The sequence below is a fragment of the Aegilops tauschii genome, chromosome 3 (genome assembly GCF_002575655.3).
Source record: "Aegilops tauschii subsp. strangulata cultivar AL8/78 chromosome 3, Aet v6.0, whole genome shotgun sequence".
Taxonomy (NCBI): Eukaryota; Viridiplantae; Streptophyta; class Magnoliopsida; order Poales; family Poaceae; genus Aegilops; species Aegilops tauschii.
In genome coordinates, this window is record NC_053037.3 from 67136059 (window position 1) to 67150256 (window position 14198).

The 14198-nt window shown below is 47.1% G+C and overlaps 3 protein-coding genes across 3 annotated transcripts; 2 read left to right on the forward strand and 1 right to left on the reverse strand.

Annotated features, from left to right (window-relative positions):
• The first annotated feature begins 1994 nt into the window (after positions 1-1994).
• On the forward strand, positions 1995-4215 carry LOC109759189 (auxin-responsive protein IAA2). The gene is made up of 6 exons (XM_020318018.4): positions 1995-2856; positions 2952-3024; positions 3133-3422; positions 3529-3637; positions 3736-3799; positions 3902-4215. The coding sequence occupies exons 1-6, from the start codon at positions 2751-2753 to the stop codon at positions 3950-3952; spliced, it is 693 nt and encodes a 230-aa protein (XP_020173607.1). The 5' UTR covers positions 1995-2750; the 3' UTR covers positions 3953-4215.
• A 2777-nt stretch (positions 4216-6992) lies between these two features.
• LOC109759197 (hexokinase-8) lies at positions 6993-10718 on the reverse strand. Its single transcript, XM_020318027.4, has 9 exons — positions 10271-10718; positions 9459-9609; positions 9184-9366; positions 8881-8955; positions 8628-8783; positions 8408-8506; positions 8205-8335; positions 7657-7738; positions 6993-7548 (listed from the first exon to the last, which is right to left on the reverse strand). The coding sequence occupies exons 1-9, from the start codon at positions 10438-10440 to the stop codon at positions 7213-7215; spliced, it is 1383 nt and encodes a 460-aa protein (XP_020173616.1). The 5' UTR covers positions 10441-10718; the 3' UTR covers positions 6993-7212.
• A 1274-nt stretch (positions 10719-11992) lies between these two features.
• Positions 11993-13786, forward strand: LOC109759208 (F-box protein At1g10780). Its single transcript, XM_020318035.4, has 3 exons — positions 11993-12835; positions 12929-13209; positions 13297-13786. Exons 1-3 carry the CDS (start codon positions 12079-12081, stop codon positions 13531-13533), a joined length of 1275 nt encoding a protein of 424 aa, XP_020173624.1. The 5' UTR covers positions 11993-12078; the 3' UTR covers positions 13534-13786.
• Positions 13787-14198: the final 412 nt, after the last annotated feature.

Genomic DNA, 14198 nt, shown 5'->3' on the forward strand with positions numbered 1-14198 from the left:
ATTTCTAACCGGCATTACCATCATGGTGTTCCAGCCCACTCAACCATGATTAATCCCACTTTGGCAAGCATGAATGAAAACAAAATTTAACTCAACCAAGGGACGGGGTAATTGGATTTAAGAAAATGTCGTCCCACGTTAGCAGTAACAAAATTACTCTGTAAAACTAAAAAAGGGACATTTTGGATTATAGTAATTTTGGACGAGAGAATTTGGATTATAGTAATCTTGCATGTGTCATATAAATTTCTATAAAATGCTAATCTGCATGAATTGTTGATGAATTATAGTGTTGGCTAGGATCACATGGGGGGGGGGGGGGGGGGGGGGGGATACCACATGTCTCACGCTTTGTTCGGTTACACCCTTTGTCAAGGGGATTGGAGGGGATTTTGACTTGTAGGGGACTATATCCACCTCAATCCCTGCCAAAACCCCTTCACAACCCTGTCAACCGAACCCATCCTCATGCATGTGACTTCGATATCTTCAATTGCATCACACAGATAATCTAAAAAGAGCTTATTTCTATCAATTCATGTACCTTTTCCCTTTTACAATTCGTCAATGTCCTGATATCATCAATATTCTTCGATTTCTTAGTCATGCATTCTTTGAAGTATACAAGGAGAAATATCTGAGATGTGACCGTGGTCGATCACACAAAGTGGCAAAATAACGCATTCGCCTGGATTTGAGAAGTCGCCCCACTTTAATTAATAGTAAGTCATGAGAAAGAAGTTCTCTTGGTATATTAATTTTCAACCGGTGGGTGACTATGACTCAGTCGATTAAGAAAAAGAAATGTTATTTAGATACATGCCATATCAAGAAATTTTCATCCCCTTTTCAATTTACACGAGCCACGAGACCGAACTTCGATCATACAGATCTCAGTGTTTTTTGCCGCTTCAATTATTTAACAAGATGTCCCTTGCAACGCCCATATCTTGCAACACAACATGTGGTCTCTGGAGGTTAACATGACTGACCAGCGGTCGTTCACTCACTTTCCGGGTACCTCACCTCATATGTATATATCTTTCTTTGGAGATTTGCTTTTACCCTTTGCAGTTAACACGTCTACGTCCTACGGATGCAGCATGCGATAATTGTACAAGAAAGGGCGCCGATCGGTCGCTTTCCCTTGGCTTGCCATACGTGGTTAATCAACAACCAAAGAGCACTAGCTAAAAAGGAGCCAACACAACCGATTCCCCGGCTCATGGCCTCCTAATATTTATACTCAATCTAGCACGCATGAGATCATTCGAGATCACTTCGAACTCTTAATTAAATCCAGTTTAATTATGATAGGAAGGCGGTGATGCAGTAACGATTAGTAACTGCAGAGCTTATCTTATCCGACTCTCTGTAGTCGTATCGAACACTGGGAAATTTGTCACTTTCATGGACGAATCTACTTGCACCAATCAAACAGGGGGCCTACGCTACACTGCCCACTAGAATGGCTGGCATTATTGAAAACGATGCCACTGTGACACTGTGTGTCACCAGTACTCTTGGGATAAGCCATAGACATGACCCATGGGATTACTTTCTCTGCTATCTACTGGCCATATTGAACGATTCCAAGACAGCTTTTATTTTACTGTTGTCATCTACAGCAACGCTAACAATTGTTCCCAAGTACGTATTTTATTAACAAAAATAAATACACTTGGAACGTGGAGCAACAGACCATTTTAGGACACTATGCACTGACAATTTTTACTAGGACACTATTCTAGTACACTCGGGACGACAAAACACGGAGGGTGCGCGTGTGGGTGAATGGAATTTGGCCCGCCGGATCAGGCCGGGGTTGGGATATCAAGATATGTTTGCGCCCTAGAGGGAATCATGATGAAGCCATCAGATCACGAAAGAATAATGGGAACAGTGGGATCGCTTTTGGTTCATGGCTCCCCTTCCCTCCGTTGCGCTTTCCGCTTTTCCTCCCGTTTATAAGCTCAACAAGTGCACCACAACCCGACCCAACCCAAGACACACTCGCTCCTTCCTTCCTTCTCCGGCTCTTCAAACCCGCAGCAGAGAGAGACGAGGTAGAGAGAGCGAGAGAGAGAGAGAGAGAGAGAGGTAGTAGTAGGCAGCCGTTGCTTGCTGGCCTAGCTAGCTGCTGCTGCGGCGTGCTTGGCTCTGGCGGGCATCTAGATGCTCTCATTTCCTTTCGCGGCAGCTGCTCCCCTACGCCGGAATCCCTCCGTCTCCGTGCCTTCCCTCCCTCCTCTCATGGCCTAGATTCGTGCCAGTGCTGCTCGTAGCAATCAATCGGGAGCCGTTTCTTTCTTCTTTCCTCGCGCCTAGTACGTAGCGTAGCCTGCTCTGCTGCGGCCTGCGCGCTTTGAATACGCGCCCTCCTCCTCAAAACGCTCAAACCTTGTCCCTTTCCCGCAAACCCCTGCCGCCTTTTGGTCGCTCTAGCTCTAGCGTACAGGCAGGCAGGCAGGCACAGTACTATACTCCCCGGGCGCCGCGCCGGCCGCCGGGCTCTTTCATCTCGTCTCGGTCTCAGGTGGGCGGGCGGGCGTCCAGCACCTGCACTGTGCCCTCCTTTCGCCCCTCTCTCTCTCTTCCGCCATATATTCCGCCCCCGCTTGTCACCGCGCAGGAGGAGGAGAGAAGAGACACGCTTGTGACCTGTCGGTCTCCATCACTTTCTTGATTTGTGGCCTGAGCTGGGAGCAGGCGAGCGAGGAGGTTGCTAGGGACGGACGGTCGACTCACTCATGGCGTGGAGCGGGTTCAGGGAGGCTGCGGCGGCGGGGGAGAGCGGCCTGGAGCTCAGCCTCGGCCTCCCCGCCTACTTCACCAAGCCGGCAGCACCAACAGCAGGTAATTTGATTTCTTTTTCTTGCTGCTCTGTAGGAGTACGTACCACTCCTTGATCGTCCCAGTTTTGACGCATCTGCTTGTGTTTGCGGTGTCAGATTTGGACGGGCAGGAGTCCAGCGGCGCCGGCGGCTCTGCTCGCCAACCTCAAGGAGGAAACTACAAGGCCAAGTAAGCAAAATCTTTCTTTTCAGTTGCAGCGTTGATCTGACCGTCTTTGTTCTTAAAAAAGGAACTAATGTTTCCTCGGTTAAACTAAACTCGCCGACGTACGTGCAGGCCGGCAGCAGCAGCAGCAGCAGCTCCGGTCGTGGGGTGGCCGCCGGTGCGCTCGTTCCGACGGAACCTGGCCGCCTCCAAGCCGTCGTCGTCCAAGGAGGACGGCAGGGCAAGCAAAGACGACGACGTCGCCGTCAAGGGCGCCGACGAGCCTGCGGGCCGGAAGGGTCTGTTCGTGAAGGTCAACATGGACGGCGTCCCCATCGGGCGGAAGGTGGAGCTCAAGGAGGACGGCAGCTACGCCGACCTCTCGGCCACCGTCGACAAGCTCTTCCGCAGCCTCCTCGCCGGTACACACCCACACACACACACCATGCATCATCGATCTTACGCTGACAGTCCAGTACTCTCGTTGATGGTCTCACTGATGCAAGTGTTTCCTGTCTGTGCATGTAGCTCAAAGGGACGCCGCCGCTGCCCCAGACGCGATCGCCGGCGGCGAGTACACGCTGGTGTACGAGGACGACGAGGGCGACAGGATGCTGGTCGGGGACGTCCCATGGCAGTAAGTGGAAAGAACAAACTAGACCTGGACGGCACCTGAGAAACTGCTCGATCTGCTAAACTAATCAAACAATCTCACCTCTGTGCGCACGCGTGCAGGATGTTCATCGTCACGGCGAAGAGGCTGCGAGGGCTCAAGAGCTCCGACCTGCCGGCCTCGTCGGTGAGTATCTCTGGGATAAATCTGAATCCTGCACACTGGCATACGCCGGTCGAACCAGCATTAACTGAACCAAATCGCTATCTCCTTGTGTGTTCTTCGCAGCTGACGGCGGCCGGGAGCAGGAAGAGGCCGGCGGCTGCAGCCGACTGCTGATTCGAACTCGCCCGGCGTTGTAAAGGCCTTTTTTGACGAGGGTTAATCCGGTTTTGCTGCTACGTATGTACGTACGCACGTATGAGGATGAAATCACGGCTGTAATTAGAGCCGTGTCTGTGATGCTACTGCTATTTTGGGTGGCCATCGTGGCCGTATTTTGATGCTTTTTTCTACGTCTAACTAGATGTGATTCGTCGGGTGATCTAATCTAATACTAGCACTAGTATGTTCTTGGTATAATTGCACAAATACTTCATGAACTTGATCTTTGCCGGTTGTTTGTTCCTGTGGTGCTGCTCGAATGGTGTTGGTTCAGGCCCAACTTCTTCTGATCGATGTGTCCGACCAAAAAAGAGGGACGAACATGTTGATGCTCGAGATTCGGTCTTGATTCTGATACGGTGGCCCATGGTTTCCCGAGCCAAGCCCAAGCCCACAGACCAGTACGAATCTCTGCGCCCGATCGCATGGTGGGGAACTGCCATGTTTCATTCTTCTCTCTCCCATGTCTCAAAAGAAAAAATTCTTCTCTCTCCCAATCCTCGTATCACGAATACGCAAAGCTTGCGTGTTTTTCCATTAATAGAAGAAGAATGAATAGAATTACAAGGGATGGTGCATCTTGCAGCATGTACGCGATGTTCATCATCATCGTGGCTCCGACGTTGGCCCATAACGGCGCCTCATCCTTGAGGTCGTAGACGAATCGGGAGACGGAAGGTTGTTGGCCGTCAAAGATGCGCCCGTTGCGGTGCTTCCAAATGGCCCAGGACATGAGCATGATGATGGAGGAAAGCCCCCTGCGATACATGATGGGGGCATGCGAGCAGGTAGATGACCACCGGTCGAAAAATGTCATCGCTGGGCACGGGAGAGTAGTCAGGGAGCAGCACCATGAGAACACCTCATGCCACACCCGACTGGAGAAGGGGCAACCAACGAACAGGTGCTGCATGTCCTCATGAATATGATCACATAACACGCACCGCTCCTCGTGTAGTCGTGTGGCAAGCCTCGTCTAGCAAGACGATCCGCCGTTCAGCAACAGTCCTGAAGGCAAGCCAGGTGAATATCTTTATTCGTAGGGGAACCCATCTCTTCCAAGTGAAGCGGCAGTGGGGGTCCGCGATCGAGTCATGGAATAGAGCAAGGTAGCAAGATCTGGCCTGCGATCGAGCCGTGGAATAGAGCAAAGCAGAGCATGCTTCACCATAGTCAATCTAGGGTTGGGTTGCCTACTAAGGGACCGGCTCAGGAGATTTTGAACGCCCTCACTAATGGAAGTTTTTTTTTTTAAACCCATGGGGAGGGGGGCTCCCCATCTGAGGGCTTCTTTGATTCAAAGGATTCGCAAAGGAATTTTGGAGGACTCTAATCCTTAGGAATTTTTCCCATCTTGGTTGTTTGATTCGTAGGATTGTAAATCATAGGATTTTTTTTTCCATAGGATTCATTTGCACTAGATTTCATAGGAAACATCCCATCCACTCAAATCTCTTTGAAAGAATCCTGCGTTTTTTCTATGCACAATCAAACACTTGTACAATCCTGTAGGATTCAAGACGACATTCCACTCTAATCTCATGTTTTTCCTATTCCCGCGTTTTGGAAATCCTACGAATCAAAGAGACCCCGAATATTATTTCTCAATCTTGCAATCCATCGTTTGACTGGTTGTTCCACCATGGACATCAAGAATTCAAGATAAGCTAAAAAAAAGATGCCCACATAGGGATGCGGACGTTTGGTCTATGGGTGTATCTACACCCTATATGGAGAAATAGTAATTAAATAAAAATTCAAAAAATATAAAATGTTTTTGAAATAAAATTGATCTTTCATTGTACCTGTGAAAAAATTCCATAAAAGAAAAAAATCCCTTTGAATTCATTTGGAAAAAACAACAAATTTTCGGCCAAAATACTGTAATAGCAAATAGATGCTGGTCCCCCCCCCCCCCCCCCCCCCAAACCACCACCACAGAGATCATACATATGTCAGGGGAAGTGGCAACGGTACACTTACAATGTATTAGGACATAATTAGATCATACTTGAAACTCTTTTCAAATGTATTTTCCAATTCTTATTAAAGGAGGCATATGTGACTTGGATCATGATTCATGACACGTCCTTTTCCGGACGGTGTTGCTCTTGGGGGCAGACACAAGGGCAATTGAGGGGCCTATTGTTGCTGCCAAGAACTGTTTCAAAATCCACTTTATGGCACTACATATGACATATCTATTGTTTTGGAGCAGGAACTGCTGCTGATACCGAGGGTGTAAAAGATAGGACAAGCTTATCCATTTTTGTGTCCTGTGCAGAAAACAAATAATTTGGCGCGAATGTTTCCGTATTTTCAATACTCCGCTCGTGCCAACACACTTTTTGAAGTAAAGAAGATCTCGCTCGTGCCAAAGCATACAGAATGAAATATGGGTGTGCTATCTGGGTTGCTTCTCTTTCTTTCCGCTCATAGAAAGGCCACAACGGGCTCTGGTTCCCTTGCTGCAATGTCAGTATCTGAATCTAAAAAACGAAGGAGGCCTGACAGTGAGCGCCACTGCTGTATTCTTCTCTCTGGAGAAAGAACACAATAATCATGTAAGTAAAGGAGGTGGTATTTGCAGTGACTTGGGTAGTGGCAATGGAAAGTCCATACCTTTTGTAATTACGAGTACCATTGAATTGGGTCATGAACAAGAGCAATCGATATGGATCGTTTGATTTACAACCCGTGCGTCGTTTTCAGAGGTAGGATCGACATGTTTCTCCATTATTGTACGTGCTAAATTTAGTGCAGGGTAGAGATTCCTTCACTGCTCAAGTCGTTATCCTGATCGCCACAACTTCAGCCTTCCACCAGCACTTGTCTCAAACTTGCCTCATTGGGTCGCTGTCCTCTTCTTTATCACACAGAACTTTTGGCCTTTTAGTACATGGTATGTCAGTTTGATGATCCTTTTAACTTCCAATGTTCACAAATTAATAACCTTGTTAAACTCCACAAAAAACATAGGACGGAAAGACAGTGCTTACATTAAAAGAAGCTTGTTACTCAAAAAGGTAGTCGCAGATTCATGAGACCTGAGGTTCCCTTTTATTTTAACTGTCCAAGGTGACCTCATCTAGCCTCATTTCGGCAATAGACCTCTCACAGTTGCAGGTAAACTGTACATGCTGGAGATTTTTTGCCGTTTATCTTTCACCCGTGAAATGGGGACATAAAATGTATGGCAACTAGCTTGCCTAGTGCTATTCAACATTTCTGTACTGAGATTGGGAAGCAGCAATCAGGGCAGCCCCTATCCCCGAGCCATCATCCGCGTGCTTGACGACTACGAACTTCGATGACTCCTCCCCTAGCAGCTCAATTAGAGTAGCTTCCAAGCATTTGCTGAACTTGGCGTAGTGTTCGAACAGTCCTCCGTCGATGGCGATGACCGACCGACGCTTGTCGACCGAGCCATCTCTCCCGAGCTTCTTGAGGATCCCTGCAAGGCCCGCAGCAGCCAGCCGGGCTGCCCTTCTTGTTACAATGTCGCAGATCTCAACAAGCATTTTCCGCGTCTCTAAGGATGTGCCTGCAATCTGGAGGGTATGCATACCATCTCACTTCAATTTATTTATTTTCAGAAAGAGGGCAGCACCCTCGCCTCTGCATCAAGTGATGCACGCAGCCTTATTATGTTAGCATACCTCTAGGATTTCTTTCAGTTTTTCTTCCACTATCTTCAGATCGGGTGTGTTGTCATGGTGCATTGCAGAAATATGCGGAGTCCTGCGTACAACATAAAACCAGATTTATCAGCACATGCCAAGTTTGAATTTGGGAGTACTCCCTCCGATCCAAAATAAGTGTCGCAATTTTGAACTAACCTTAGTTCAAAACCGCGACACTTATTTTGGATCAGAGGGAGTAGCATTTTGCCATGGTTAATAAATGGTCTGTTTATTAGAAGATTAAAGCTGATGTGCGTCAACAATAACATGCACTTAATCAAATCCTTGAGGCATGTATGCAGCATTAAGCCAGATTTTATCAGCACATGTCAAGTTCAAAATTTGGCAGGACTTGCTACAGTTAATGAGTGGTCTGTTTGATTAGGAGATTAAGAACACCAAGCATTAACAGGGGTATGCATTTGAAAGAAATCCTGAATTCCAGATCATCAACAAGATAAAAATTCTTTATGACTACATACACATTAGAGCATCAACCGCGAAACGCTAGGGAAACAGCGTACCGGAGATGGAAATGAGTTTTGAGCTTAGTGCGGTCAATTTCACCAAAAATGGAAGATTGCAAGGACAGTTTAAGCAACACCCTCCTTACAATTTCACCTAAATACATTCCTGAGGTTAACTTCTCGTAGATCTGAAAGAACCAAAGTATACAATTGAGCCAATGCTCAACAGCAAGAACAGGCAAACTATAAAATAAACTTGCCTGCTCTCCTGGATTTAAGCTTTCATTATCTAATGATTGATCGTATTCAGTGACCGGAAGATGGCACGAATAGAAATTACCCCATTCCATATTAATGACCTGGTATATGAGAAGACATCGCACAAATAACTTAGAAACAACAAAATAGTTCAGAAGAATCCAAACATATCCTTGAGCACCACTAGGTTTGAAGTGAAAGGTTGTGACCTTTAAACCTCACCATTTCTCCTGAATTAGGCAGCTCTCCTTCCCATTTTGGTATGGCATTTGCCTTCTCAACATAAGCAGCATTTGTGCCAGTGCCAAATATCACACCTGCGACGACATCTTCATCGTAGTATCTGGCTCCAGCCAATGTCCCAACAGCGTCATTAATCTATTTCAGCAGTAATCTCTTAGAATGAGAATTTTATTTTGAGGTTACAACTAGATTATATTAGAAACAGTGCAATATAAACTTCTCAAACACTTACTAGTGCAGCCACATGCATGTCTAGACCTTGCTTCTGCATAGCTGTTTGCAGTTCAGCAACTACATCTTTACCTACCTGATATGAGTGACAAAGAGATTAATTCAAAGGAATATCCATCTATAAACAGTTAAGTATTTGATTTTTGATGATAAACATAGTTTATTGATACGATTCCCAGAGTTCTTCATCCACTATGGTTTAGAATCAAACAACGATACGTGCTTCAAAGAGCCGTATTTGGCAACATTGTTACATGATACGATGTACAAATATGCTGGGTATGTAAGCACAAGGAATTCTTACAGCATCTTCTATAGAAAATGCCTTTGTCCACTTGACAAGGGTGCCCGATGCAACGGACCGTTGCCTCACTGGGAAAGAAAATGTGAATCCTAGTTCCCGTGTCTTCCCGTTTGACAAGCTAGTACCCTGCTCTTCATCAGCCACAAACTTGGCTAATTCAGAAGCAATGAAACCAAACAATTCCTGTAAAATGGAAAATGAACACAATCAAATAATAAATCAAAGAATAACAACAATTCAAATCAAAGTTGTCGAATTAAGCATATGAAACCTACAGATGAGCTCCCTGACATCAAATGTGGTGGGATGGCGAGTTCTCTGGACTCGCGGCTAATGACATGCTTATCATTGCCACCTAGCTGCACCTTCAAGACACGGAAGTTTGTCCCTCCTAGGTCCAGTCCATAGAACAAACCTTCCTCTCTCCTAAATTTAGTAGCACGAAAGTAAGCAGCCAAATAATTCTAATGGTGTTCACGGGTCAAACATAAAATTGCCAACTGAAATCAGCTATCTTTACCATTAAATATATTTTTTGGGACGAAAGGCACCGGGTGACCATCTTTAAATTAATAAAGCCAACAAGTGGCAGGAGTCACACACACCATATATTTATCAATCAGCTAACCTGAATCCTGATAAAATAACACCGAAATGGATGATATTATATTATAATGTTATGAACATGATAAGGAGCCAGTTTTTCTAGTTTCTCATGACCGATATGTCCGACATCCATGAGGCCAGTCAAAATGATTAACTTATTTTGGTCTTATTATAATGCTGTAAAGATGATAAGGATGCCATGTTTCTATTTTCTAGTTCCAAACTGAGATATCCCATCCTATGCTTAATTCATAGGACCATAGTCTTTAATGTAAAATTGTACATGTACTCCATCAAACATCAACTGATTCAAGTTAAACAACACCTGCTACTTTCTCCACAATAAGATGTACTAACACAGAAACTAAATGTCAGTAGGCTGACATTTTCACGGAGTATGAACACAAGAACTGAAAGACCAACGCTTCCTGTGATTAGACAAACAGACAAGAAGCGAGAGCTGGAGTACATAGAAACTAACCCGGTGGGGAGCTTGTCAACGTAGGAGAGCAGCATCTTGACCCTGCTCCCACCCTCCTTCTCCAGTCCCGCGCACATCTCGTCGGCCATCGCCGCCGCCACGTCGCGCAGCAGCGACGCGGGCGTGGCGCAGTTCTCCCGGAGGTCCGCCACCACCTGCTGCTCCGCCATTGCCGACGGCGCTCCCAATCCCCCGAAGGCAGATCAAGGGGAAATGACTGAACTGAAACAGTATAGCGGGGAGTTTGGAGTCGACGACCGCCCAAGAAAGAAGATTTGAGATAGGCGGGGGGCAGGAATGGGGTGGCGGCACGTGAAATTCGGCGAGACGAGCAGGGGTGGTGGCGCGACACGTGAAATTTGGCTGGGAGCGCTCATCTTTTCGATCCGCTCGGTGGAGCGGCGGGGAAAGGTTCGCTCTGGCTCGTGTGTTGTCGTTCTGTTCTAGCTCTTCGGGAACCGCGCAGCACAAATGCGGTTTATCTGTGGATCCCAGAAATAAAAGTTTTCTTTTTATATTAAATGACCCTTCAGAGTTAAAAAAAAAATGACCCCTCAGAAAACCTAATCAGCTCACTGACCTCTCGAATTTATTTTTTGAGAAACGAAAAAATTATTTCAGAAACGTGGCACTGCACACTCGCCGGTTGCCACCGTGGCACCTACAATCCTACATGTCCCGCGTGACGAAAAGGCGAGATTACTTATGACTAAAATTTTGAAAAATTTATGTTTGATGACAATTTTGTCATACACATTGTAATTTTTTGGTATATATAAGGATCATTTTTTCAAATAGATGATTACCACCATTCCCCTTCCATTTTTTGTGTTTGACAACTACTTTTTTCATACACACTATACATTTTCGGTATATGCCAGAAACATATTTTCTACACGTTTAATCATTTGAAATATATGATTAACATTTTTCTGATAAACGATCAGCATTTTTTAAATTTATATTTTTATGCTCAATTCGTCTATGCATGCTCTCCATTTTTCTCGTATACATCAGGAATATTTGCTGTATATACATTTAACATTTTGTAAATACACGATCAGCATTTTATCATACACATTTTATCATATACATGATAAACATTTTTATATGCACATTCAAAATTTTAAAATGATTGATTAACATTTTTAAATACTTAATTATTTTTTTAAAATGCATGATGATCTTTCTTCAGACACATTGTATATCGTTTTGTATACACTTTTCATATACATGAGAAACATTTTCTATACACACATTTAATTTGTTTCAAATGTTTGGCTAATATTTTTTTTAATGTTTCATGTAAGTGTTTTTTAATATATATATTTAGAAAATTAGGAAGTATAAACAGAATTAAAAAAGAATGCAAAAAACGAGAACAAAAACGAGAAAAAAGGCAGTGGCGTCCCGCGCGCTGCGCCTGCCCATTTAGGGAGGCGCCTGAAGCGAGCCGACGCTCTGTCTCGCTTCAAGCGAGACATAGTCGCCCATGGGCCGTCTGTCGCCCATTGTTTTGCGCGCCCCCCTCAAATCCTCCCGGGCCGGGCCGGGCCACCAACGTTCTTTTGCACGGTGGCTTCTTCCTCTCCAAACTCCAGCGGAACCCGCAAAAATTTCGAAAACGGAAACGCTGGCGCTCCCTCCCGCACGCCGCGCCTCCACCCGATTTCCAATTCCAGTTTCCCTCCCGTCTCCCACCCCATCTCCCCCCCTTTTAAATTTCGAACGCCTCTCCTCATCTCACACCTCCCGCACCATCCACCCGACTAATACCCCGCATCTGGCCTGCGCATTCCGCCGAGCGCATGGACTGCGGCGGCGACGGCGGGATGGACGCGCTGCCGGACGGCGTGGTGCAGGCCATCCTCTCCCGGCTCAGCAGCGCCCGCGACGTGGCCGCCTGCGCGGGCGTCTCCCGCAGCTGGCGCGACTGCGTGCCCTTCCTCCCGTTCCTCTACTTCCCGCGGAGCGCCTTCGACGCCGCGAGGGGCGGCGTCGCGTGCGCCGACGACGCCATCGGCCGCATGGTCCACGCCGCGGCGCGCCTCGAGGAGCTCGTCATCTACTGCCCCTTCTCCGCCGCGCGCCTCCCGCGCTGGCTCGCCGCGCGGAGCGCCTCGCTGCGCGTGCTCGAGCTCCGGGTCGACTCCGCCTGGTCCGGATCCGGATCCGGCCACCTCGACTGCGTCGCCGCCGCCCCCAACCTCGAGGAGCTGCGGCTCTGGGGGCTCACCATGACGCGCGAGCCGGCCTGGGGCCGGCTCGACCGGCTCCGCGTGCTGGAGATCGTCGGCGCGTCCCTGGCGGACCTCGCCGTCAGCGGCGCCGTCGACGCCTGCCCCAATCTCACCGACCTCGCCCTGCTCGGCTGCGAGTGCTCCGGCTCCGTCTTCTTGGCGACGCCCCTGCTCCAGCGCTGCCGCCTCGACTTCGTCGGCTCCGGCACCTGCTCGCTCGCGCTCGCCGCGCCCCTTGTCGAGTCCCTCGAGGTCCAGGGTTTCAACTATATCACCCTGCACGGCGGCGACCGCCTCAAACGCCTCACAATTTCCAAGAACACCGGTGCGCACTGGACTGGGGCCCCCTACCCATGGCCTTCCGCAGTTCTCATTCGTTTCATTCTGGTCTAATGTCAATTTCCGTTCAATCTTTCAGGGAGGGTGAATACTGTCGGGATAGACAGGCTCCCGGTGTTGGAGCAGCTGTCTCTGCGTGGCGTCCAGTGGAGCTGGGGAGCCGTCAGCCATGTGCTGCAATGCGGCGCCGAGGCCAAGCATCTGGTGATGAAGGTTGAGTTCTGCGGTGATTCCGACACTCTCCAGCCGTTTCCCGAGGTCGACCTTGTTGAATTCTTCAACAGCCACCCGAAGCTCTGCAAGTTTGAGGTCCACGGCGCCATGTTTGCGTCGCTCTGCCAAAAGAACAGCCTGAAAAATGTGCGTCATATCCTACTGATTATCAATCGCATCCTTTCACTTCACGCTGGTGTATGGCATGGCTAATTTTTTCCTCTGACATTGCAGCTGGACTCGAGGTTCCTGATATCTTCATTGGAGGAGGTCCTGATCACCGTGCGCTCACCCTTGAATGCCGAGCAGAAGCTGATCACCATCGAGTCCCTTGTCAGGTACAGTCCTATGCTGCGGAGGATGGTCCTTAGGATCTCGCAGATGAAGAACTGCCACGAGGCTGCAGATGAATTCTTTGAAGAGGTTTCCAAGTTTGCGCATATGAGTAATGGCAGAGTGCGGATTGAATAGGAGGGGTGCTGCTGCATGGCTCAGTGCTTTGGCTCTTGTGGGTTGCAACTGAACCGATGAGACTCTTATTGTGTGCTACTATTGAGCTCAATTCTGCTCGAGTAGTTATGCTGTTTTGTTTGTCATTGTTCATGTGTGCTGGATCTTATCAGCATGCTTAGGGTGATTGTTTTGTCCTCTACTTGTTAAAATTTTGTACCTCGAATCTGTATTGCTCCTTGTTTTATGAGAGATAAGAAACTACTTTACTTCATTGCTCCTGCAACAGAAACTTATTTTCAACCCTTGTGTATTTGATTCCATCCCATATAGCCTTGATAGATATGTCAAATTGTTGATGATCTCAGTGGGATATGTGAAAATTATGTATAATTTTAATGGGACATACCTAGAACCACCAATAGTTTCTGAAATGCCACCTGACTTGTGTAGTCTTTGCCTCAGCTATCTGGGGCTTAGCTTGCACCCTAGTTGATGTGCTTGGTTATCTTTTGAAGTGGATGTGGACATTGCTATGTTTGATAAATCGTGACAATAAATAGTTTGTGTTTTCATGAAGACCAAAATAATTAAACCAAAACCCATGTTATGTAAAAGCTGCTTAACAAAATGTGAAGATTTAATTAACAAACAGAAAAGTCCATAACAAAGGGAGTGATCTCTTG